Below are 27,577 nucleotides of genomic sequence, written 5' to 3'. Positions count from 1 at the left end.
TCAAATGGACGTGAAGAGTGCCTTTCTAAATGGCTATATAAATGAAGAGGTATTTGTCTCACAACCACCAGGTTTTGAAGACCATCAACATCCAGAATATGTGTTCAAACTCCAAAAGGCTCTCTATGGACTCAAGCAAGCTCCTAGGCAATGGTATGAGAGGCTAAGTGATTTTCTAACCTCACAAGGCTATGACAGAGGCACATCAGATAAGACCTTGTTCATTAAGAAGAAAGGAGATGACTCAATTCTAGTCCAAGTATATGTGGATGACATCATTTTTGGATCAAACAATGGAGAATTGTGTGAAGCTTTCGTGAAGGTCATGAAGAGTGAGTTTGAAATGTCAATGATGGGTGAGTTGAACTATTTTCTAGGTTTGCAGGTCAAACAACTCAAGGATGGCATTTTCCTAAGTCAGGCTAAGTATTGCAAGGATTTGCTGAAGAAATTTGAAATGGACAAGTGTAAACCAATCAGCACACCCTTCTCAACAAGCTGTCATATGGATCATGATGAAGCTGGAATTTCTGTTGATGAAACCAAATACAGAGGACTCATAGGATCACTGCTGTATCTTACTGCCAGCAGGCCAGATATAATGTTTGCAGTGTGCATGTGTGCAAGGTTTCAGTCTGCTCCTAAAGAATCACACTACAATGCTGTCAAAAGGATTTTGAAGTATTTGCAAGGAACTAAAGAAGTTGGCTTGTGGTATCCAGGTAACATTTCATTAAGCTTAACTGGGTATTCTGATTCAGATTTTGCAGGTTGCAAAATTGATAGGAAGAGCACAAGTGGAACCTGTCATTTGCTTGGATCAAGCTTGATCTCATGGCAATGCAAAAAGCAGGCTTGTGTAGCTCTTTCCACTGCTGAAGCAGAATACATTGCAGCAGGGAGTTGCTGTGCTCAAACTATATGGCTAAGACAACAATTGAATGATTTTGGTATCTTACTTAACCATATACCTCTGCTGTGTGATAATACAAGTGCAATCAACTTAACCAAAAATCCTGTCATGCATTCAAGAACCAAACACATTGAAATAAGGCATCATTTTCTAAGGGAACACATATATAATGGAACATGTGATATTAAGTTCATTGGTACTGATTTACAACTTGCTGATTTGTTCACAAAACCATTAGCCAAAGATAGGTTTAATTTTCTGCTTAATGAATTGGGTATTATAAATGTCAATTGTACCTAGCAGTGAAAAATTAAATCTGTTTATTCGCAATTAAATGTGTTTATTTTCTGCACTGATACGCATTGATGACTAGGAAAGAGAAATTCTGATCTTTGACTGCTTTACTGACTTAGTGGGCATTAACCTCTGTACCTTTGACGGTTTTGGTCATGGTTATGTAACCGATTTGATGGTTTGGGTGCTCAATAAGAATTTGAGTGTATGCATCGTGACCCTAAAGATTTGGTGCTTATTTTCAAAGATACTCTGCACAAAATTCAGAAGCATAAAATCTTCATGCATATCTTCTCATAACTGCCATATCAATCCATTTATTCTGCTATAAATCTGTGTGAATACTTGCTACCCACATTGGCCATTCTCTTTCTATTCTCACCATTTGAAATCAAGAAAAGAATTCAGGTTACCATGGCTTCGTCTTCAAGACAAAAACAGAAAGGCAAGGGAAAGCAAACCACTTCTCAAGGTGTGTTAGAAGGATGGTTCGCTGGAAATGAAGAAGGCATCAATGCCTACATTCATGAAACAAGCAGGAAGCAGATCAACATACCCAAGGTGCTGGATTTCAACTGGCTGAAATATGAAAAACTGGTAGAAACAAGGGCTGTGTTGAAGCACCAGAAACTAAAAAAGATGCTAGAATTAACGGGTAATGTCTATCCTGACTTGGTTAAGGTGTTTTATACTAACCTCACATTGGATGGGAAGAATGTTGTCTCTTATGTGAAAGGGACAAAGATGAAGATCACAAGTGAGGTGTGGAATTCTGTGGCTGGAATAAAATATGCTGGACTGAAAGTAGGGAAAGGAAATACCAGTGGAATTTCAGAATTCAACAAGCTGCAATATTACAAAAGTTGCATGAGGAATCCTACAGAAAGCATAAACAGATTCCATGCAGGGCATTTGAACCTCACTCCACGTCTAGTTGCATACATCATAGCTTGGCAACTGATTCCTAGAGGAACAAACCATGCTGTCTGACATGAAGAGGATCTTATTCTCCTATATTGCATCATGAACCAGATTAAGGTAAACTGGGTGTTCATTGTCAACGAACACATGCTCAAGTCAAAAAGGTTGGCTGATTACAGGTTTCCCTATGCTATTCTTGTTTCCAAATTAATTGATTACTTTGGTATTGATGTTACAAATGAGAGAAATGACCCTATCAAAGCTGTAAGTGAGATTGATACTTCAACTCTCACCAAAATGGGTTTCCACAAGATTGAAAACAAGTGGGTGGTCCTCAAGGAGAAGGACACTCAAGCAGAACATGAAGATGAGGATGAAGCTATTCCTATGGATGATGACTCTCCTGCTGCCCAATCTGAACATGAGGAAGTTGCTGCAAATGCCATAGTTGCCTATCAAAGTCCAGAATACCGTGGAGAACCAATGTCTATGTTTGAGAGGCAAGTGTTGTACCGTCTTGATGTCATGTCTGCAGAACAAAGGGCACACTTTGAGGCTACTCATGCAAGGTTCCAACACCTTGATCATCAGATTGAAGGAGTTCAGGCACAGCTTGCAGAGCTTTACTACAAGGATCAGTAGTTTTATGCTTTTATTGCTTTCTTTATCAGTTTTCAAGTTTCTGTAATGTTGAACAATTTGGTTTTCTGGTTCTGAACTATTATGGTTATAATTTCTGCTTTATACCCCTTTATTCCCTATGCTTATATGCTGTTTGATGAATCCAAAGGGGGAGAAAAATAGCTCACCATGCTAGGTGAAGCTAGCTGTAACAGGGAGTTAATTCTGCACTTTTAAACCTATTCATATGCTATGCAATACTGTTGTTTTTCTGGTTTAAAATCTGGTGCAGTGCAGGTGCAATTCTGTTTTAAAATCTGGTGCAGTGCAAGTGCTTAAAGCAACAAAGCTATGAGGTTAGCTATGGGGATTTGTCTCCATCAAACAGGGGGAGATTGTTGAAGATGGTTGCTGCCCCTTCAAATTGTGTTTGATGAAGACTTGTATGTAGTGTTTGATGAAGACATTTATGTACTTTCCATGTATTTGTGCTTTGCTTTAAGTATGTCTTAGTTAGTGTTAGAGGTTGTCTAAGAGTAGCTTTTTGCTGGGTAACTCACCTCATAACCACTGGCCATGTGTTAAGAACAAGCATGAGTTTTCTAAAACTGTTTTTCACATGTTTTACACAAAAACACGTTTTACTGCATAAAAATAAATCTGTTCTTTTCTAAATAAACAGATTCATTTTCTTCACTGATGCCTTGGCTAAAGTCTTGTAAAAATTTGATTTTGTGCATCAGGTATTTTGACTGAGTCTTCTTCTTTTCAAAACGACTGAGTTTCAAATAGTTAAACTTCCTCTGTTTTCGTTTTGAAAAATAAATCTGTTCATCTGTAAATGAATAGATTCTTTTTGCCTCTGGTGCCATGTCATGCTTAAACGTTTTTTCAGTTTTATCTCAGCACCAGAATGGTTGACTAAGTCTCCTCACTTAACAGATTCTCTAACTGCTTTTGAAAATAAATCTGTTCATTTTATTTTCAATCTGTTCATTTTATAACAGCTTTAACTGTTTTTCAAAATTCTGTTATAAGCTGGCTTTCTATAAAATGCAAACTTGTTTATGAGGTTAATAACGATTCAAACAGTTTATACATTTGCAAAAAACAAGTTTTGACAGCAGAGAGTTAAGTGTTTTCAAGGATTAGCATTTGTTCTTCAAAGATTTCAAAAATCAAAAAGTGCTTGTTCTTGGTTTGGTTCCAAAAGCTTGGTGTGAGGTGCAGCTACTGTTCTAGCAATCTTGCCTACTGGTTTAAGGCTGATCTTTGTTACCTCAATCAGGTGTAGTCGTTTCACTTCTTATTACTTGTAAAAGTTTGGTTGAATCCTCTTCTTGATAGGTGTTCTTGGAGAGTGGATGTGTGTGTATGAGTGCTGAAATAGGTTTTTTCAGCAAGAGTACCTAAGTTCTTGTAGGTTTCAAGAACAGTGGGAAGTGTACTTGATTGTACTGTGTGTTAGTGAATTCCACCTGTTGTTGGTGAAGACTGGATGTAGCTCAGGTTGAGTGAACCAGTATAATTGTTTGTGTTCATTCTCTCTCTCTCTCTGCAATTTCGTTTCTGCATAATTGATAAAACAACAAAGAAATAAATCTGTTCAATTGAAAATAAATCTGTTCTTTCTGGGCACAGTGCATACTGTTCTTGATTTCTGAAAAAGCTGTTTTAATCTGATAAGAACATATAAAATCTGCTAAAAGCCACTGGAACAGATTGACTGTAATAGGTTGCTCAAGAAACTGCCAACGCCATTAATTGAACCTTAAACAACTGCTTAAAGTTGAAGCTTGCTGTTCTGTGATTAAGTGTTCTTAATTTCTGGAAAATTGCTTAACATCAAGAAGAACATTCATAGTCTGTTAAAAGCCACTGGAACAGCTTGTTTGCAAAGATCACTCAATTAATTAGCATGCTATCAATTGAACCTTAATCACTTGCTTGAAATTGAAGCTTGCAGTTTTGTGTTTCACTGTTTTTCAAATCTGATATTTGTGTGTGTGCTGCTGGAAATTTTCACTGCATAATCTTGTGATTAATCTTGCTGGATTAAAAGCGTTTCAAACAGAAAAACAGTGCTGAAATAAATCTGTTCATTTTCACATAAATCGATTTATTTTCTGTAAAACTGGGTTAAACACTGTTTCTGTGAAGAAGTTTTAAAAGGTCAATTCACCCCCCCTCTTGAACTTTGGCACTATTAAACCCAACAATTGGTATCAAGAGGTAGGACTTGTATTTTAATCAAGTTTGTTTGTAATAATGTCTGAGTTCAATGTGCTTTTTGCTGAAGGTTCTGCTGTTAATAGACCACCTATGTTTAATGGAATGAATTATGCATTTTGGAAAGTTAGAATGAGAATTTTTATGGAATCCATTGATGCATTAATTTGGGAAGCTGTGGTCAATGGACCTTATGTGCCAATGCAGGTTGTCAAGGATGAACAAGTGGAAAAGCCAAGATCAGAATGGAATGAGACCGAAAGGAGAAAGGCTCAACATGATCTTGTGGCCAAGAACATCATAACCTCTGCATTGACAATGGATGAGTTCTTCAGGATATCTCAATGTAAGTCAGCTAAGGAGATGTGGGAAGTCTTAGAAGTGACTCATGAAGGTACTGAAGATTTGAAAAGGTCAAGGAAACATGCACTCATCCAAGAATATGAGCTGTTCAGAATGCAACCCGAGGAGAGCATTGCTGATGTGCAGAAGAGATTCACCCACATTGTGAATCACCTCACTGGCTTGGGAAAAGAATTTGACAGAGAGGAGCTCAACACAAAGATATTGAAGTGCCTTGACAGAAGCTGGCAACCAAAGGTGACAACTATCTCTGAAAGCCGTGATCTGTCAAAATTGGAAACTGCTGCACTGTTTGGAAAGCTGATGGAGCATGAGCTAGAGCTTAAAAGACTTAAAGAGCAGGAAACAACAGAGAGAAAACCCAAAGGGCTTGCACTGAAAGCAACTGAATTGGATGAGATCAAGGAAGAAAAAGAAGATGCTGAAGATGATGATACAATCAGCCTTCTTACAAAAAGATTCAGCAAATTCCTGAGGAAGAAAAGCAAAAACAGGAACCAGCAGAAAAGAAGGTATCCTAAACCCAATGATTCAAATTCCTCTAAATATACTTGCTTTGGATGTGGCAAAACAGGGCATATCAAAACAGATTGTCCAGACAATCAAACAAGGGACAAATCTGCCAGCAAGAAGTTTGAAAGGAACAAAGGAAGAAGAGCCTACATCTCATGGGAGGAAAATGAAGTATCCTCAACTAGCAGCTCTTCAACAGAAGATGAGGAGAACAATTTGTGTTTCATGATGAAGGATGAGGAGTCAAGCTCTGAATCAGTAAGTAATTTTTCTGCTGATTCTGATAACTATGATGATTTGCTTGCTGCCTTCAAGGAGACACATGAGGAAGCCAATAGGCTAGCTGTAATATGCAATAAGCTGCAAAAGGTAAATAATGTGCTTGCAGCTAAAGTAAAAACACTTGAGGAAGAATTGTATAAGGCCAAAACAGATTTGGTAAGCCTTGAACTGACTTGCTTGCATGCCTCTATTAAAAACTGTGAAAACTGCAAAAGATTGGAAAAACAAGTGGAATATTTGCTGAAAACCCTTTCCAATTTCACCAAGGGAAGAGAAAACCTTGAGTCTCTCCTTGGATCACAGAATGCTGTTTTCAATAAGAATGGACTTGGTTATACCCCTGGAAATACAACCAATGTCAAAAAGCTTTCAAGTTTTTTTGTTCCAGCAAAATCAGTTTTTTCAGCTTTTAACAGTGGCAAAAAGGCATCTCATGTAACCTGTTTTTACTGCATGAAATCTGGTCATACATCTAGGTCTTGCATTGCTAGAAAGCATCTTGTGCCTAAGAACTTAGCTAAATGGCTACCAAAGAGAAGGTGTTAATCTGTGCTGGACCCTATACTGAAAAAGGGTACCATTTGTGAATTTTTTATTCTGTTTTGCAGATTGGGAGCAAGAAAAACCAGTGGTACTTGGACAGTGGCTGTTCCAAGCATATGACTGGAGATCTTACAAAGTTCACCAGCTTAAAGCTCAAAGCAGAAGGACATGTGACCTATGGTGATAATAACCGAGGGAGGATTTTGGGCAGAGGAACTGTTGGAACAGGGAATTCAACAACCATTGAGAATGTGTTGTATGTAGAAGGACTCAAGCATAGTCTTCTCAGCATAAGTCAGCTTTGTGACAAAGGATACAAAGTGAATTTTGAGTCAAGTGGCTGCACAATATCAAGTAACTCATCTAGTAAGGCATTGTTTACTGGTAAGAGAGTGAATAACATTTACTTGTTGAATATCATGGAAACTAACTCTTCAAATGAGTGCTTGCTGTCCAGAAGTGATGAGTCTTGGTTGTGGCACAGGAGGTTAGCTCACATACACACAAATCACTTGAATAAATTGAAATCTAAAGATTTAGTTTCTGTTTTACCTAACATTAAATTTCAGGATAACAGGCTTTGTGATGCTTGTGTGAAAGGTAAACAAATCAAATCCTCTTTCAAGTTAAAGGATATTGTCTCTACAAAAAATCCATTGGATGTGCTGCATATGGACTTATTTGGTCCATCTAGAGTTGCTAGCTTGGCTGGAAATTTGTATGCTTTGGTTGTTGTGGATGATTACTCTAGATTTACATGGACTCTATTTCTTGCACATAAACATGATGCTTATTCTGCCTTTAAGAGATTAGCAAAAATTCTGGAAAATGAAAATGGTTGCTGCATTAAATCAATTCGAAGTGATCATGGGGGAGAGTTTCAAAATGCTAAGTTTGAGAGGTTCTGTGAGAAGCATGGGATAGCTCATACCTTTTCAGCCCCTAGGACACCCCAACAAAATGGTGTTGTTGAAAGGAAAAATAGATCACTAGAAGAACTTGCTAGAACTATGTTAAATGAATCTAAGCTTCCTAAGTATTTTTGGGCTGATGCTGTTTATACTGCAGGTTATGTCTTAAATAGGACCTTAATAAGACCAATTCTTAAGAAAACCCCATATGAATTGTATAAGGGCAGAAAACCTAGTGTGAGTCACCTTAGAGTATTTGGGTGTAAATGCTTTGTATTGAATAATGGCAAAGAAAATCTTGGTAAGTTTGATGCTAAATCTGATGAAGGTGTACACATTGGTTATGCTTTGAATGGTCATGCATATAGAGTCTTCAATAAAAGGCTGCTTATAGTAGAAGAATCAATGCATGTTGTTTTTGATGAAACTGATCATAGCCTATCTAAAACTGCTGATGAACCTGACAGTAATGAATTTAAATCTGTTTTAAATCAAAATGAATCGATTCATTTTGATACTGCTGATACACATACTGTACAAGAATCTACTGCAGCTGCAGGTTTGCCAAAAGAGTGGAAAACCCCAAGAGACTTAACCCTTGATAATGTCATTGGGAACATTGAGAAAGAAGTGTCAACTAGAAAATCCTTGAACAATTTCTGTGAAGCAATGGCCTTTGTATCTCAAGTTGAACCCAAGAATTTGAAGGAAGCTCTCAAGGACAGCAACTGGATTTTAGCTATGCAAGAGGAACTGAATCAGTTTGCTCTTAATGAGGTCTGGACTCTTGTTCCTAGAATACCAGAGATGAATGTAATTGGAACAAAATGGGTATTTAGAAACAAAATGGATGAGCATGGAGTGATCACCAGAAACAAGGCTAGGCTTGTAGCTAAAGGGTACAATCAAGAAGAAGGGATAGACTATGATGAGACATATGCACCAGTGGCTCGGTTAGAAGCTGTTAGACTGCTGCTTGCCTTTTCATGCATCAAAGGGTTCAAGCTATTTCAAATGGACGTGAAGAGTGCCTTTCTAAATGGCTATATAAATGAAGAGGTATTTGTCTCACAACCACCAGGTTTTGAAGACCATCAACATCCAGAATATGTGTTCAAACTCCAAAAGGCTCTCTATGGACTCAAGCAAGCTCCTAGGCAATGGTATGAGAGGCTAAGTGATTTTCTAACCTCACAAGGCTATGACAGAGGCACATCAGATAAGACCTTGTTCATTAAGAAGAAAGGAGATGACTCAATTCTAGTCCAAGTATATGTGGATGACATCATTTTTGGATCAAACAATGGAGAATTGTGTGAAGCTTTCGTGAAGGTCATGAAGAGTGAGTTTGAAATGTCAATGATGGGTGAGTTGAACTATTTTCTAGGTTTGCAGGTCAAACAACTCAAGGATGGCATTTTCCTAAGTCAGGCTAAGTATTGCAAGGATTTGCTGAAGAAATTTGAAATGGACAAGTGTAAACCAATCAGCACACCCTTCTCAACAAGCTGTCATATGGATCATGATGAAGCTGGAATTTCTGTTGATGAAACCAAATACAGAGGACTCATAGGATCACTGCTGTATCTTACTGCCAGCAGGCCAGATATAATGTTTGCAGTGTGCATGTGTGCAAGGTTTCAGTCTGCTCCTAAAGAATCACACTACAATGCTGTCAAAAGGATTTTGAAGTATTTGCAAGGAACTAAAGAAGTTGGCTTGTGGTATCCAGGTAACATTTCATTAAGCTTAACTGGGTATTCTGATTCAGATTTTGCAGGTTGCAAAATTGATAGGAAGAGCACAAGTGGAACCTGTCATTTGCTTGGATCAAGCTTGATCTCATGGCAATGCAAAAAGCAGGCTTGTGTAGCTCTTTCCACTGCTGAAGCAGAATACATTGCAGCAGGGAGTTGCTGTGCTCAAACTATATGGCTAAGACAACAATTGAATGATTTTGGTATCTTACTTAACCATATACCTCTGCTGTGTGATAATACAAGTGCAATCAACTTAACCAAAAATCCTGTCATGCATTCAAGAACCAAACACATTGAAATAAGGCATCATTTTCTAAGGGAACACATATATAATGGAACATGTGATATTAAGTTCATTGGTACTGATTTACAACTTGCTGATTTGTTCACAAAACCATTAGCCAAAGATAGGTTTAATTTTCTGCTTAATGAATTGGGTATTATAAATGTCAATTGTACCTAGCAGTGAAAAATTAAATCTGTTTATTCGCAATTAAATGTGTTTATTTTCTGCACTGATACGCATTGATGACTAGGAAAGAGAAATTCTGATCTTTGACTGCTTTACTGACTTAGTGGGCATTAACCTCTGTACCTTTGACGGTTTTGGTCATGGTTATGTAACCGATTTGATGGTTTGGGTGCTCAATAAGAATTTGAGTGTATGCATCGTGACCCTAAAGATTTGGTGCTTATTTTCAAAGATACTCTGCACAAAATTCAGAAGCATAAAATCTTCATGCATATCTTCTCATAACTGCCATATCAATCCATTTATTCTGCTATAAATCTGTGTGAATACTTGCTACCCACATTGGCCATTCTCTTTCTATTCTCACCATTTGAAATCAAGAAAAGAATTCAGGTTACCATGGCTTCGTCTTCAAGACAAAAACAGAAAGGCAAGGGAAAGCAAACCACTTCTCAAGGTGTGTTAGAAGGATGGTTCGCTGGAAATGAAGAAGGCATCAATGCCTACATTCATGAAACAAGCAGGAAGCAGATCAACATACCCAAGGTGCTGGATTTCAACTGGCTGAAATATGAAAAACTGGTAGAAACAAGGGCTGTGTTGAAGCACCAGAAACTAAAAAAGATGCTAGAATTAACGGGTAATGTCTATCCTGACTTGGTTAAGGTGTTTTATACTAACCTCACATTGGATGGGAAGAATGTTGTCTCTTATGTGAAAGGGACAAAGATGAAGATCACAAGTGAGGTGTGGAATTCTGTGGCTGGAATAAAATATGCTGGACTGAAAGTAGGGAAAGGAAATACCAGTGGAATTTCAGAATTCAACAAGCTGCAATATTACAAAAGTTGCATGAGGAATCCTACAGAAAGCATAAACAGATTCCATGCAGGGCATTTGAACCTCACTCCACGTCTAGTTGCATACATCATAGCTTGGCAACTGATTCCTAGAGGAACAAACCATGCTGTCTGACATGAAGAGGATCTTATTCTCCTATATTGCATCATGAACCAGATTAAGGTAAACTGGGTGTTCATTGTCAACGAACACATGCTCAAGTCAAAAAGGTTGGCTGATTACAGGTTTCCCTATGCTATTCTTGTTTCCAAATTAATTGATTACTTTGGTATTGATGTTACAAATGAGAGAAATGACCCTATCAAAGCTGTAAGTGAGATTGATACTTCAACTCTCACCAAAATGGGTTTCCACAAGATTGAAAACAAGTGGGTGGTCCTCAAGGAGAAGGACACTCAAGCAGAACATGAAGATGAGGATGAAGCTATTCCTATGGATGATGACTCTCCTGCTGCCCAATCTGAACATGAGGAAGTTGCTGCAAATGCCATAGTTGCCTATCAAAGTCCAGAATACCGTGGAGAACCAATGTCTATGTTTGAGAGGCAAGTGTTGTACCGTCTTGATGTCATGTCTGCAGAACAAAGGGCACACTTTGAGGCTACTCATGCAAGGTTCCAACACCTTGATCATCAGATTGAAGGAGTTCAGGCACAGCTTGCAGAGCTTTACTACAAGGATCAGTAGTTTTATGCTTTTATTGCTTTCTTTATCAGTTTTCAAGTTTCTGTAATGTTGAACAATTTGGTTTTCTGGTTCTGAACTATTATGGTTATAATTTCTGCTTTATACCCCTTTATTCCCTATGCTTATATGCTGTTTGATGAATCCAAAGGGGGAGAAAAATAGCTCACCATGCTAGGTGAAGCTAGCTGTAACAGGGAGTTAATTCTGCACTTTTAAACCTATTCATATGCTATGCAATACTGTTGTTTTTCTGGTTTAAAATCTGGTGCAGTGCAGGTGCAATTCTGTTTTAAAATCTGGTGCAGTGCAAGTGCTTAAAGCAACAAAGCTATGAGGTTAGCTATGGGGATTTGTCTCCATCAAACAGGGGGAGATTGTTGAAGATGGTTGCTGCCCCTTCAAAATTGTGTTTGATGAAGACTTGTATGTAGTGTTTGATGAAGACATTTATGTACTTTCCATGTATTTGTGCTTTGCTTTAAGTATGTCTTAGTTAGTGTTAGAGGTTGTCTAAGAGTAGCTTTTTGCTGGGTAACTCACCTCATAACCACTGGCCATGTGTTAAGAACAAGCATGAGTTTTCTAAAACTGTTTTTCACATGTTTTACACAAAAACACGTTTTACTGCATAAAAATAAATCTGTTCTTTTCTAAATAAACAGATTCATTTTCTTCACTGATGCCTTGGCTAAAGTCTTGTAAAAATTTGATTTTGTGCATCAGGTATTTTGACTGAGTCTTCTTCTTTTCAAAACGACTGAGTTTCAAATAGTTAAACTTCCTCTGTTTTCGTTTTGAAAAATAAATCTGTTCATCTGTAAATGAATAGATTCTTTTTGCCTCTGGTGCCATGTCATGCTTAAACGTTTTTTCAGTTTTATCTCAGCACCAGAATGGTTGACTAAGTCTCCTCACTTAACAGATTCTCTAACTGCTTTTGAAAATAAATCTGTTCATTTTATTTTCAATCTGTTCATTTTATAACAGCTTTAACTGTTTTTCAAAATTCTGTTATAAGCTGGCTTTCTATAAAATGCAAACTTGTTTATGAGGTTAATAACGATTCAAACAGTTTATACATTTGCAAAAAACAAGTTTTGACAGCAGAGAGTTAAGTGTTTTCAAGGATTAGCATTTGTTCTTCAAAGATTTCAAAAATCAAAAAGTGCTTGTTCTTGGTTTGGTTCCAAAAGCTTGGTGTGAGGTGCAGCTACTGTTCTAGCAATCTTGCCTACTGGTTTAAGGCTGATCTTTGTTACCTCAATCAGGTGTAGTCGTTTCACTTCTTATTACTTGTAAAAGTTTGGTTGAATCCTCTTCTTGATAGGTGTTCTTGGAGAGTGGATGTGTGTGTATGAGTGCTGAAATAGGTTTTTTCAGCAAGAGTACCTAAGTTCTTGTAGGTTTCAAGAACAGTGGGAAGTGTACTTGATTGTACTGTGTGTTAGTGAATTCCACCTGTTGTTGGTGAAGACTGGATGTAGCTCAGGTTGAGTGAACCAGTATAATTGTTTGTGTTCATTCTCTCTCTCTCTCTGCAATTTCGTTTCTGCATAATTGATAAAACAACAAAGAAATAAATCTGTTCAATTGAAAATAAATCTGTTCTTTCTGGGCACAGTGCATACTGTTCTTGATTTCTGAAAAAGCTGTTTTAATCTGATAAGAACATATAAAATCTGCTAAAAGCCACTGGAACAGATTGACTGTAATAGGTTGCTCAAGAAACTGCCAACGCCATTAATTGAACCTTAAACAACTGCTTAAAGTTGAAGCTTGCTGTTCTGTGATTAAGTGTTCTTAATTTCTGGAAAATTGCTTAACATCAAGAAGAACATTCATAGTCTGTTAAAAGCCACTGGAACAGCTTGTTTGCAAAGATCACTCAATTAATTAGCATGCTATCAATTGAACCTTAATCACTTGCTTGAAATTGAAGCTTGCAGTTTTGTGTTTCACTGTTTTTCAAATCTGATATTTGTGTGTGTGCTGCTGGAAATTTTCACTGCATAATCTTGTGATTAATCTTGCTGGATTAAAAGCGTTTCAAACAGAAAAACAGTGCTGAAATAAATCTGTTCATTTTCACATAAATCGATTTATTTTCTGTAAAACTGGGTTAAACACTGTTTCTGCGAAGAAGTTTTAAAAGGTCAATTCACCCCCCCTCTTGAACTTTGGCACTATTAAACCCAACAGCTTTCACTAGAGATAAGGTTCTCGTGAGAGAAGGTTGTTACAAGAGGTAACTTAAAAGTAGTCTATAAAAGGGACTTGAGATCCCTAGTAAAGGTACACTATTTCTAAGACTGAAACTACTTGCTTACTTACTCATTGTTTCTATAAGCCATGTACTGACTTGATCATCAGAGTGCAATCAATAGGTAGCGTCCCCTCTGTTTCAAACAGAGTCACATTCCAACATCCCAAGGAAGGAGCAAATTCCAACAGAGGTAGACAGAGTCACAACTTGTTTCCAGAGTCAGTCGGTGACCAGGTCAACCGACAAGAACAATAATTATTATTATAAGTATAATAATACTATTTACATTTAATACAAAAGGATTTTCTAATTAAAATTTTTAAATTTATAAATATTTAAATTATTTATTTCTAGATAACATCTAACAGTTTTTACATATATTCAAAATTTTACATGTAAATTATTTTTTCATCAAGTAACTCTTATTTTTTTTTCAGAAATTAATTATTGAACTATATCGGATTATACTACTAATAATTTTAATTCATCCAAATTTACAAAAAAAACCTAATATTTGATTATTCTATTTTGTTAAAGACATGGGTAAATTTCTAATCTTATATTTTACACCTTTCAAAAAACTAAAAATACTCTCACAACCATCACATCACTCACAAACTTCAATAAATTTTTCTCACAAATCCACTCTAACATATCTCAATCCAAATACACTAATTTTCTTCATATTTTACTCTCAAATCCTCACACATCCACTCCCTCAAATCCTCACACTTCCACTCTTCAATCCAAACATAACCTAAATGAATGTGCTTTTGGATCGTTGGGGTAGATTTTGAAAGACATAACTAAAATTCCCTTACTCTATACCTGGGTCCATCCTCAAACACCAACTACTCAAACAAATCTTGATAATTTATCACTTAAAATAACCCAGTAACCTCAAATATCTAGGATTTTTATCCTTAGCCAAGATCTCTCAATAAGAAAAGTTGTAACATGATTCCAATCTTGAGGTAAAGCCTTACAAAGATAAATGGAAATCCCTTCAGATTAATTATGTCTTCATTTCTTTGTTGTAGGTCAGGCTATAAGGTGTCTCTTATGTTGATGTTTTGGAAGTGCAGTGATACGCCCATAAGACTTCGACTAGCTCCTCAGTCCACCGCCCTTTCGTCGTACCAAGTCGTTTCTTCAGTTCATTAAGGATGACCTTGTTCGCTCTTTCGACCTGTCCATTGGTCTGAGGGTGCTCGACCAAGCTCGTCACCGACATGATGCCAAGGTCTTCGTAAAAAGATTGAAGTCCTCGGTCAATGAACTGTTAGCCGTTGTCAATTATAATCGTATGGGAAACTCCAAAATGGTACATGTTCAATGACATGTTTTATTTAAAAAGTAAAGGATAATATTGTAAAATCACATTTTAATTGTGGTTTTCTCTGCAAATCACTACACCAAAGAACCAAATCCCTATTTTCTCACCTTTTTTCGCCACTCTTTCCGCATGAATTGTTGGATACAAACAAAAACTTTATTTCCTTTTTTATCCAGATGAACAATAGTTACTCTGATACAAGTAGTGCCTTAGAAAATATACCTATTGATTTTTTCTCTAACAAGACTATAAAGTATGGAATTTGTACCTGTAGTGGGAATGAGGGACCTACATAGCCCTTTGACAATTAACACAATTGATGACATGTCGGTGATCTTTGAGTTTCTTCAGGCTTCCTTCCTTCGCCGTTGGTGCTCCGCCGATCGGGGGTACCAGCGATTGCACTCCGCCGCTCAAGTTAGTGCTAGAATTTATGTGTGTTCTGGTATAATATAAAAACGTACCTTACTCTTTCATCCAAAGTTCTATTTATAATGTTGACTCATGGGCTTTTACCTCTATGAGCAGGATATTTAGTTGACAACTAACATGTGTAGTGGTTCCCTAATATCAGGGGAGTGTATTTTTCGGTGTGATCAATTTTTATCGTTATATTGGGATATTTCTCGGATATTTTGAAATGTGCATTTGACTCATTCAACATTATTTGTAACTGCTATTTATTACATTGTAAATGTTATTTGACTCGGGTGGTCGTTTGTCCGGTCGTCCAGTCCTGACCGGTACAAAATTAGGAGTGGCAATGCGAGCTGACCCGACTCGCATAGGCCTGTCCCGCACTTGGCCCGCAAAAAGCGGGTCGGGTTGACCTGTCTCGCATAGAATTTGTGGGGTGATTTTTCTAGCTCATCTCGCATAAGGGTTGGCCCGCAGGCCTGCGGACCAGCCCACATAAGAAATATTTTAAGAAAATAATATTTTTTTAAATAAAAATTTTGAATTTTTTTTATTTAGATGCATTAGGTAAATTGTCTCATAATATTATTTTCATGAGACATGCGTAGTAAGATGTTATTAAAAATTTCAGAATGTAAAATATGAGACTATGGAGAAAATATGGGGATGCAAAAAAAAAAAATTATACATTGTAAAGTTATATGGATTATGTGGGTCAATTCGTCCCGCTCCACCTTTGACTAGCACAGACTACAAGTTATATGGGACATACCTAAGCGGACCAACGAATTGAAGTAAACAAAATGATTATTCTCGAAAACATTATAAATGGTGAAGATAGTATTAACCATGAATTGTCACCACTATCAATGAATATATGAATTTCGACTCTTTAAGATAGAAGCTCCACCAATTTAGGGTTCCAATGTCCTACCGTAGATCGAGATGATATTGAAATTTGAAATATTATCATCGTGCCCTTGTTAATATAATTTACAATTAGACAAATAATTACATACTTAAACATTAACCACAGATATATTAAGTAATTTCGACACTTAACTTAAACACATTCACTGTAAATATGATAATAAGTTACTGTTAATTATTACACATTTATTAATAACTTGAATGTTATACCGAGTAAAAGTTGAAAAAGCACATTTAGGACAAAAGAGAATGAGGAGAATATCCGGAAATATTGAACAAAACTAAAAAATATTAATATTATAAGGTTATGTCGGTTTTTACATAAACAAGCATCATTTAATTAAAAACATAAATAAATATAAATATCTATTTTAAAATTAAAGAGATGAGCGGTATTTAACATAATCTAAAATAACTATTTTCAATTTATTTATAATAAAACAAGAAAGTAAAATGCGTCTCACACAACTAATATCTAACTATTTAGAAAGATGAGGCACTAAATATTCCTCTTAGCCAACGGCTCTCATTTTAAATTAAAACTACTATTTGTGATCGAAAATTTAGTAAGAGAATATTTTTCAACATAATTTATATTTTATTGTAATAAATATATTTTAATATATCAATTATATTATATTTTAAAAATTATAATAAACAATTTAAATTATGATATGAATTTATTTTTTCCATCCATAATTTTCAAATATTAAAACTTAATTTAAATATAAAATAAAAGAAAATATTTAATTCAGTTTGACTAAAACATAAATACTAAATTCTTTTTTCAATTCATGTAATTTGTAAAAGGAATCTCCATCCTTTTTCTTTTCCTTTTTTTTGTCTTGGAACAGTGTGAGCCTGAGCCGAGGAAGTCGAGTGTTGTCTTCCAGAAGCCACAGAACATGCCCTTAAAAAAACACCCACTTTAGACATTCTGTCTTAGCATGTCATAAGCTTAACATTTTTATTATATTATATAAACCCAAATCTAAGTGCACTTGCTTATTCACACAGCTTTTCACACTCCCTAGCTTCTTTCAGCTTTGCCCTTCTTCCTCACTCTCTTCTCCCCCAATGCTAAATTGAGTCAAAGCTTGGAACTTGGTAGAGGCACACATACTTGAAGAATGAGGGGTCCTTTGGGTGCAGTCATAGGTAGGTTCCCATCGAGTGACGGAGTTACCCAAATGGGTGGAATCATAAGACGCAACAGGAAATGCAGGGACATCACTGTGCTTGTGATCTTCATAGCTTTTTCGGTAGCAATGGTTGTCAATTCCAGCTTTGCTTTCAACCAAGGAAACCCACTAAGGTGAGTAGTCTAAAGTTTCCAACTTTATCTTTGAGTGCTTATATTATATCTTTGTAAGGGATGCATTTTTGTAGCTTGTAGTCTATGAGTTTTCCCTTTTTTGTTTCTGTTTTGAGGCTTTGGTTAGTTTTCCCGATTAAGAATTTCTAAAAAATAATTTCATTTTCTTCGTAAATGGGTTTTCTCATTTCTGTGCAAGGCATGGTTCAGATTACATGAAATTCTGATTTTAAGATAACTGGTGGATGACTATGTAGAAGCATTAAGTCCATAACTTTTATTCTCCTTTTTGCTGTTATCGTTGTGACTTACCAGGCTTACTTATGGACTCGACTACAAAGGGAATGTGTGTGGGGACAAGAATGCTCACCCAGGCCTCAGTGACTTGGTGCTCAGATATTGGCAAAATCCTAATCAGGTTTATGAGAGTGGATTGAAGGATAGCAAATTCAAACTGGGGGATGCCCGCAGTATATGCTTGTCTGAGTGCCCTATACCTTCCGAAGATTCCCTTAATTGGGTGTGTGATTATCCAGAAGGAGATATTCGTCTTTCCATGACAGATTGGGCTAATAGGAACTATGATTATTTCGAGTTCCTTACACCAGAAATGAGAAATTCCTCTCTTCAACTTCAGGGTCCATGCTATCCTGTCATATTTCCTAGTGTAAATGGTGAGCAAACTACTCCATTTTGATGCATTCATAATTTCACTTGTTGTTGTATGCTAGCAAATGGTTCTGTGAGTGCATTGCTTTGATTTTTAACCATGGATGCTTGTATGCCCCTTGTACGAAAGTCACATTTTACTTTTTCTCGCTTCTCCTTTTATTTGTGGGTTTTGGTGGGTGGGTTTGGTAAAGAACTGTCAATCTCCTATATATTGAATTTTTATTGTTTCTGGTTCTAAAATGCTTATTTTTGTCTAGTTTACTGGAGTTGCCAATTTATTGCTCGAGCATCAAACACGTCTTTGAAGCATTGGCAACAGATGGGCGGAGTTAACATCAATGAAGACATTGTTATTGATAAGTCTATTCACAAGTCTATTAATTCTCGGTCTGCTGTTTTAAAGGTTAAATTTATTCTGCTTCTACTTTTTTTATTTATTTATGGGTATTATGATTGTGATTTGTTCATAGAAAAGTCCATGTTCTATCTGTGTGCATATTGTATTATTGGCATTTCTCTATACTATTTTTTATGACAGCTACTTTGCGTAGTTCATTGACTACAATATCATCTCCCTTTGTATGTATTAGCCAGATGGGCAATGCTTAAAAGGAAAGGATCTGGGTTGGATTGAAAATGTTAATAGTTTAGTGATGGGGTAAAAATTATGAAGCTTGTAAATATGCATTATGTGTGGACTCTGGATTACATATCTATTTTCATCTCCCCTATTTTCTCAATTTTATTCTCCTACTGTGATCCCTACCAAACGTTGATTATCTGTATTTTGGATGTTCTGCCATTCAGTATCTTGTGTGCTATGTGCTGTGGAATTTGAATGTGACATGACCTAAATTTGCAGAGATACATGGCAGACATAGGAAAGGCATGGCCTGTGCTGATTGTTTGTGGAGGGATTTTGCCTCTTCTTCTGTCTGTGATTTGGTTGATGATGATTCGACATTTTGTTGCTGCAATGCCTTGGATAACAGTTGTTCTCTTTAATGTTCTAATAATATCTGTCACAATGTTCTACTACCTAAAAGGTCAGCAACTCTTTTTGGCTGTTTCAGTTTTATTTCTTTTAATAAAATATCGGCGCTCTTATAAAATGTCATTATATATATATATATTGAAATAGTACTAGTACTCTTTTTGGATTAATGTCCTTTGTTCTAATTTATCCATTCCATTTGTTTAATTCTTGCTCGTTTCTAGCAGCATAGCCTCTCTTAACTTTTGAGTTTGCTGTTCACATGAGGCCCTTGTATCAACTGTACTTTTATATCCTATCAACAAGAAAATTCTTTGTTGGATTTTGTATGAGGCAAGAGCAAAACCATTGTTTGGCACTTAGTGCAGATACTTTTTGTTTTATAACTTACATCAAACAAAGAACAGCTTCCCAGGCCAGACATAGGTCCGACCGATTCTACACATGTTTTGGTAAAATACTTAGCTTTAAGTGTACTACTTAAAAACACATCAAATTATTGGGATGCATTTCTTATGAAATATATAAATATGGAGTACTGAAAGTGCTATACTGCCTAGTTTTCTTGGAGATATGTTGACTGAAGAATTATTAATTATTATTCTCTCACTTAGTTTATACATTATTGGTGATTCTAGTTGGCACCTATTCTGATATTACTGTTTAGCCAAATAATATTTTATTGTTTTGTTATTGGGTTGTTGGACAAACGTCTATCAATAGTACTGAATTAATTTTTCTTAAACATCAGCTGGATGGATTGGAGATGATGCTATTTCTCCCATCATTGGTGAACATGACCCTTACATTAGTGTATATGGGAGGGTAAGTAACATCCTAATTGAGTCTTCTTTGTCTCTCGCTATTGTTGACTTTTTCTTGTAGATCTAATGAAATTATGTCACGTTTAGGAGCTGACTCATTTACGAGCTGTCACTATACTTATGACCTTTATCATGGTTGTTGCCTTCCTTACATCAATTGCTATTGTTCGACGCATCCTTATGGCAACATCGGTCTTGAAGGCAAGCATCACTTTATGATTTGTAGTTATTTAACTATGATTTGATTGTTTATTTTTATTCAGTGAATTTATATCTAATAGCAATTCTATGTAACTTTTTTTAGACCTTATCAAGTGCCATAAACTATGAAGGAGGAACAGTTGGGGTACATTTATGTACTTGTGTTGAGAAAATAAGACTTCAAAGCCATTGCTAATTTTGCTTATTTTGCATCTTGCAATGGAAATATTGATAGTTTTTTCCTGCTATGGCCATATAGATAGAACCTATCATTCCACTTTATTAAATGTATTTTCAATATGTGGGACTAGGCCCATCTCTCTATAATATATTGTACAATTTATATATGTTCCATGGTTGTGCTCAAACACACGACCATTCATCTATATGAATATTCTTATGTTATTACATGGTATCTAGAGCCAATTGAATCCTTGCCCTCATGGTAGACCCATGGTCCACCATCTCTTTCCATTTGGTTTTGAATTCCTGGTTGGGCATTTTTTGAAGTTTTTCCTCTCTTTGTGGGTGGTTTCTTCTCTCTCTTACTGTTGCTTTCTTCTATCTTCACTATGTCAATTTCCACTCCATTGACAAGTTAGACCACAAAAGTTGATGCCCAAGTCTATAGTGTTCTTATGTAAACTATTCATCCTCCCCTGAAGGAGATCGTTCGTGCCCATGATACCTGTACGAGGGTTTGGGAAACCCGGTTATTGTACACCAATGATACTTAATGCCCCTATGGTGTTTCCTAGGATATTCTAAGTATCATCCCCATAATGCCTTGATAGCCCCACGGTTGAATACTTGGGCAAGGTTCATGGACTTTTACATGACTTGAATGAACTATTTCCTCTTCTTGCCACTCCTGTTAAGGAACTCGAGCAATGTCAAACTTTCTTTATATTAATGGCAGTGTTTGGGCTTCCTGATGATTATTCCTTAGTTCGTGATCAGATTTTGGGACCTTTAACCATGCTCACATTGAACTTGATTAGATCCACCCTTTTGCATGTGCCATGCAAGTTACCACTTGACATACCTACTTTTATGCCCCCTAGTGATTCATCTGCCTTGGTATGTCATCTGCCTCGTCCCCAATGTGACCATTAATAGTACAAACTCTGATGGAAACCTCTTCTTCTAGTCTTTTTATTTTATTTATCTTTTTGGACGAAGATCGGAGGAAATGTGTTTGTGGAAGCATTAGAATTTCGTGTTTGAAGAGGAATAGAGGAATATGTGAGAGTAAGAGGTGAGGCCAACTCACTGGGAAAGAGTCTTGAAGGGGAATAACCCAGGGAGAACTTAGGAACAAGTAGAATGACCTAAAATGGGCAGCATTTCATTACTAATTCCAAGTTAAAAAAAACAAGAGGGTAGTCTTATTTATAGGAGGTTTGGTCATCTAAAAGAGGAAGAGTGTGAGGGAAGCTTCTAGTTGAAACTTGGAGCCCAAGTCTAGTCATACCTTCCACACAGGAGAAACTTGGAAGGCAAACTACAAAACCCTAGCTTGGAGCCCAAGTTAGAACACCCCTTTCCTTGTATGACTAGCCTAGGGTTTCTCTTGAACCTTTAGAAGCCCAGTTAAAACCCTAGCTAGGTTTGACAAAACCCTAATCTATCATATGTCCACATACAAGCCCAAAATCCTACTCTACTTGACCCAAATTCATAGCCGTATTATTCTATACTACTTGGCCCATGAAATTCTAAACTACACTATACAATTATTTAAAGTAGAGTTTGGCCCAAAAATGATGACGTGGTCCTGTTGAAGCCAGTTGAGTTCTAGTCTTCTTGTAGTTTGTTGCCTAATGCTCTAGTTGTTCTTTTATGGTATGGAGATCTTCTTAGATATACTTGTACATTTCTTCCTCCTATATTTGTCCTTTTTATTGGACTTACAAAAGATAGATAAAAGCCCAATTAGGTCTATTTATGCTAATAAGTCCTTGAACAAAACTCTAGGTCTTCAATCTCCTTATTTTGTGGATATTTGGGTTGGATGGTTTTCCATCAAGCTCAGTCACACCATTAACTAATTTATGCCATACATGGTTACCCTCCTCAGTCAGCTATTGCTACTCTTGTTGTCCTCCCTATTACACTTGATGTTGGTGCCTCCCCATCTGATAGTTTTGGACCTCTGTCTCTCTTCCACGACTTCCTAAAATGGTATGAGGAACATCAAGCCTCTAGCTCCATTGCTTTTGTTGTACGACAAACACCTCATGTGTTAATCTGTTTTACTTCACCTCTCTTGGCCCTTGGGTTCTTGTCTCTGGTGTCACCTATCATATACATGGTAACAAGTCTCTTTTGTCATCCTTTTCCACTTCTGGTCTTTTACTGGCTTTTGCGCTGACTCTCGTGGTGGTAGTATTGTCCATCTTCTTTTTCTCTCCCTAGACAATGTCCTCTTAGTCTCCTTATCTATGTTTAATTTATTATATCCTTTAATCGTCTCACCCGTTCCCTGTCTTATCTTTTTACTAAAGATCCTGTTTTCTTATAGTACCGAAGCTTGAGACGGATGATTGTCATCGGATGTAAGTCTCATGACCTTCATCTACTATGGACTTTTACTCATGCTGGTTCGGTGGTGGATTCCCCTTTCAACACTTGTACCATGTCTGTTTAAGTTATCTACTTTCTCGTATGAGTCGTGTCAATTAGGAAAATATAGTCGTAGTTCGTTTCATTAGTGTATCACTAAACTAGCCTTGTCTCCTTTGCTTTAGTTCACTACATATTTCGGGACTGAGTCATGTTAAGTCTACTTTAGGATTTCAATATTTTATTACTTTTATTAATGATTATTTTCTATGTACATGGTTGATCATAATAAAAAGTCGTTTTGAGTTATTTTTCATATTTTCAATCCTTTTATGATGAAGTTAAAAATCAATTTAGTGTTTCTATTCCTACTTTCTGTAGTGATAATGCTCATGAGTACCTTTCCCATCCCTTTCACACTTTCATGTCCTCCCACTGTATTTTTCATTAGACTTCCTATGCATATACCCCTCAACGAAATGGGGTGGTAGAGCATAAGAATCGACACCTTATTGATGGGGTGATGTTTTCATCTCTAGGTATCTCATCAATCGCATGAGTTTTGTCCTCAACAACCAAATATCTCGCTCTATTTTGTTCCATGTCAACCCTATCCATCCTTTAACTCCTTAAATCTTTGGATCTACCTCTTTTGTTCATCATCCAAAACTTGATAAACTATTAGCTTAGTCTCAAGTTTCTTTTTAGGCTACCCTAGGTCTCAAATAGGGTATAAATGTTTCTTACCCTCCCTTCATTGTTATTGATCTCTGATGATGTTGCTTTCTTTGAATGTTCTCTCTACATTAAGTCCAATTCCTTACCCTCTGAGACTATGCCCCAACACCTCCGCCTCATCTTTGGATTTGTCATTGTCAACAACATCTACACGGGCCAACTTTTGACTCTACTTTGATGCCACCTCCTTCGTCCCCTTTGGGCTTTCCCCTTGTGTCTGATCTCCTTATTGCACTGTTGGTCGAATCAAAGCTTATTCGGTTGCAAAGCTTATACTCAGATCTTTCAGCTAAACTATGGTGACACCTTCTCTCCAAGGGCCAAGATGACCTTAGTCAGATTATTTTTAGCCGTGGTTGCTCTTCAATGTTGATCCTTTTATCAGCTGGATGTCAAAAATGTCTTCCTACATGGTAATTGGAGAGAAGGTGTTACCATGGTCTAGCCCAAAGATCTCAGTATAAATCAATTATATGAATACTCATAGTACCATACACTATGAGTATAGTTTTACTGGCTACGGAGGAGCAGTTGGGGTACACTTATAGATCTGTGCGGGGGAAATAAGACTTTGAAGCCAGTGCTATTTTGCTTATTTTCCATATTACAATGGAAATATTGACAGCTTTATCCAACTATGGCCATATAGATTTAACCTATCATTCCTCTTATTTAACAATGAATAAATCCTGCAACTTTTATCCTCCTCTCTGACAGCTGTACTTTTCACGAACTTTAACACTTTTTTGTGTAGATATACTATGCATCTCATCCTCATTGAATGATCTCTACCCACCTAACCCACACACTTTTGCGACTTTTACTCCCATATGATGTGTAGTGTTATTACATCCTGTCGTCACAACGCCTAGGCTAGAAACCAGTAAGCTTGAAATTATAATGCTTAATTATTTCCATTACAGAGTCAATCAATTTAACTGATTTAATGCTTGTTCACAGGTTGCTGCAAAAGTGATAGGAGAAGTTCAAGCCCTCATTATTTTCCCACTCATACCATACGGTATCCTTGTTGTGTTTTACATGTTCTGGATTTCAGCTTCTCTTCATATGTTCAGCTCTGGCCAGGTTGTTCAGAATAATTGCAACTCTAACTGCTGCACATATGATCTTGCTGCAAAACGGGTGAACTGTGATCGTTGTTGTGGTTATAGCATTCATTACACACCACATATTGGAGTTGCCATCCTTTTCCACCTATTTGGCTGTTATTGGGTTACACAATTTTTCATAGCTTGCTCCTCGACAGTGATTGCTGGATCTGTTGCGTCGTATTACTGGGCCCATGGTGAAACATCTGTAAGTTGTATGCCTTGTCCAAAATGCATAATGCAATTTAGATAATTCAGTGATTTTCTCATGCAGTCAATAGAACACCAATTTTATTATATTGAATGAATTTGCTCCCGGCTTAAGTATGGCACAGTAAATTGTTTGAGTTCAGAATTGGTTCCTGATCAGTATAAAGTACCGTAATGAATTATTCAAAGACACATTTTATCAAATAAAACAATAATATGGTGCAGGATTGTGTTTAACTATTTGTTTCAAATGTCAAGAAGTCGAGGTGGATTCACTGCTTTGTAAAAGCCTAATTCATACCTAACTTGCAAATCTCTTGTGCTTTCTTGGTTTATGTATATGAATGAGATCATCTATTAATTAAGTATTTTGGTTTTCACATACAAAATTCTTTTTATCTATGCTGCTAAATATGATTCACATTTCACAATGCAGCCAGAAATTCCTTTTCTTTCTGTCTTTTCCTCCATGAAGCGGCTTATGCGGTACAGTCTCGGGTCTGTGGCTCTTGGCTCTCTGATTGTATCATTTGTAGAATCAATACGCTTTCTGCTTGAAGCTATTCGTCGCAAACTAAAAGGCTCAAGTGATGGGCACGACAGTTGCATAGGCAAGGCTGCATACCAATCTTCACAATGTCTTCTCAAGTGTATTGAATGGACCATGAAATCAGTAAATCGAAATGCTTACATCATGGTAAATTTTGTTAATCTACAGTAAAGAAGATTTTTTATGCATGCATTGTGATGGCATGTGTTTTGTTATTGTGGTGCAATACATTATTTGAGAATAGGGATATAGTATAGTAAGAGAAAATGCAAGTGAAAGCTGGTTCGCTTGTACTCAGTTGCATTGTGATTTAAGTGCTCCATAGAGGCTGAATTTGATTTCCCTGCTTTGGTGTGTTTTTTGTAAGGTGTGCATCGTAGAAAGCAAAACATGTCCTAGAGCTCTGTATTCTAGTAGGTTGCATCGAGAAAATGCTATTGTAGTTCTGTGAAAAAGTAAACGTGATGATAAAAGTGTCTTGGCAGAAGTTATTTACCTTAGATTGTCTTATCTGCTGCTGACTCGTGCTCGTACATATACCTTAGATTTTCTTAGATTGCTATAATTTGCAATAGTTTCTTCAGACTTTGTTACCTTTTTTTACTTGGTTTTTAACAGTGTCTTTTTGGCACTTGCAGATTGCTATAACAGGCAAAAGTTTCTTTGGTGCTTCTTCTATTGCGGCAGATCTGATAATGAATAATATTCTAAAGATTGGTCGTCTTAACGTGATTGGAGATGTCATTTTGTTCCTTGGAAAACTGTGTGTCAGCCTCTCATGTGCTTTGTTTGCATTCCTCATGTTAGACACTCACAAGTACAAATCTGCTCATAACAAGACATCGTCTCCACTCTTACCTGTTGTGGTATGTTTTCTATGTTCTAGTTTTGTGACTAGATGACTAGGATCATTAATCACTAATTCAATATTTAAACATAAAAAATTTCTTTGCTCTTCATAGGGGAAAGTTTTTCAAATTGTTCATCTTCTATTATTAAATTTCATACCTCTCTGCCAATATAATGGTCTGTTATTATATACAATTTTCATATATGAGAAGCTCATGTTCCAAAGCACAATTTATGAGAAGCAACCAATTGTCTGCTTGCTGGATTGAGAACCAAAAAAGCAAAAACACATTACAAGTGACTAACTCCTGCATTCAACATTGCCATGAATAAAAGCATGTGCAGATAAATTTCTTCATAAATATTTTCAGGAAATGATAAAGATTGAAATACGTGTTCTATAATCTAAAATTTGTTTATGTATAAGTTAATTTATAGTTTCTTACATATTTACTTCTCAATAAAGTTATTTTTATTTAAGAGACCAAGTGCTGGGGAGTTTAAATATTAAAGTCTACTAGTTCACCATCAAATGTGAATTTTCAACAATTGTCTTAACCTTATTTTGTGTAATGCAGGTTTGTTGGGCTCTTGGATACATTGTTGCAACCCTTTTCTTTGCAGTTGTGGAGATGTCAATTGATACCATAGTTCTCTCATTCTGCCAGGATTCTGAAGAGCACCAAGGAACAGCCCAGTATGCACCACCCCTTCTCATTGATACTCTCACTGACCAGAGTGAAATGCAGAGACTCACACAAGGACCCCAATGAAACATCATGTCCATGTGTAATTCTGCTAAATATGACAAATTTAGATATTCTTATTAAGGAGCATATTTTTGTCACTGTAGTTCTGTTCCATCACTTGTATATATATGCTTAATTACAATGGTGGACTTAGATGGGATTGATGAGGTTGCCTTTTGACAAATGGGTTTTTACTGGCTCAAGCAATACACATCCATTATCCTTTCCCTATATAGCGATAATATTTTCTCTGAAGTGCATCATCTAATAAATTACCGAATGTTACAAGTTGTGGCTTGTTGGTTCTTTATAATGCAAAATCCCATTTTTTTATTATTAATACAATCAAATCAATTAGGAATTATTAGTAATATAACTTATAAGGCAATTATTGTAAAACTCAATGTTTTTATGAACATGTGGAGTGTTGTTGAATGAATGTTTAGAAGGTAAGAGATCCTTATGTTGAGCTTAGAAATCAGAGG

General features: G+C 36.4%; 1 protein-coding gene across 1 annotated transcript; it reads left to right on the top strand.

Moving 5' to 3' along the window:
- The first annotated feature begins 17,166 nt into the window (after window positions 1-17,166).
- On the top strand, window positions 17,167-27,323 carry LOC137821118 (choline transporter protein 1-like). The gene is made up of 10 exons (XM_068625562.1): window positions 17,167-17,631; window positions 17,947-18,305; window positions 18,561-18,706; window positions 19,166-19,349; window positions 20,049-20,122; window positions 20,209-20,322; window positions 24,586-24,942; window positions 25,381-25,641; window positions 26,133-26,360; window positions 26,922-27,323. Exons 1-10 carry the CDS (start codon window positions 17,447-17,449, stop codon window positions 27,114-27,116), a joined length of 2,103 nt encoding a protein of 700 aa, XP_068481663.1. The 5' UTR covers window positions 17,167-17,446; the 3' UTR covers window positions 27,117-27,323.
- Window positions 27,324-27,577: the final 254 nt, after the last annotated feature.

The sequence above is a fragment of the Phaseolus vulgaris genome, chromosome 11 (assembly GCF_000499845.2).
Source record: "Phaseolus vulgaris cultivar G19833 chromosome 11, P. vulgaris v2.0, whole genome shotgun sequence".
NCBI lineage: Eukaryota > Viridiplantae > Streptophyta > Magnoliopsida > Fabales > Fabaceae > Phaseolus > Phaseolus vulgaris.
Note: the sequence above shows the minus strand (reverse complement) of the source record. Positions and strands in the feature narration are given on the sequence as shown.

What these genes read in the sequence shown, in the direction of transcription:
- LOC137821118 (XM_068625562.1), top strand. Translation starts at nt 17,447, where the DNA reads ATGAGGGGTCCTTTGGGTGCAGTCATAGGTAGGTTCCCATCGAGTGAC. An exon ending in AACCAAGGAAACCCACTAAG is followed by an intron (nt 17,632 to 17,946) that starts GTGAGTAGTCTA and finishes GTGACTTACCAG; the next exon opens with GCTTACTTATGGACTCGACT. An exon ending in ACATTAGTGTATATGGGAGG is followed by an intron (nt 20,123 to 20,208) that starts GTAAGTAACATC and finishes TGTCACGTTTAG; the next exon opens with GAGCTGACTCATTTACGAGC.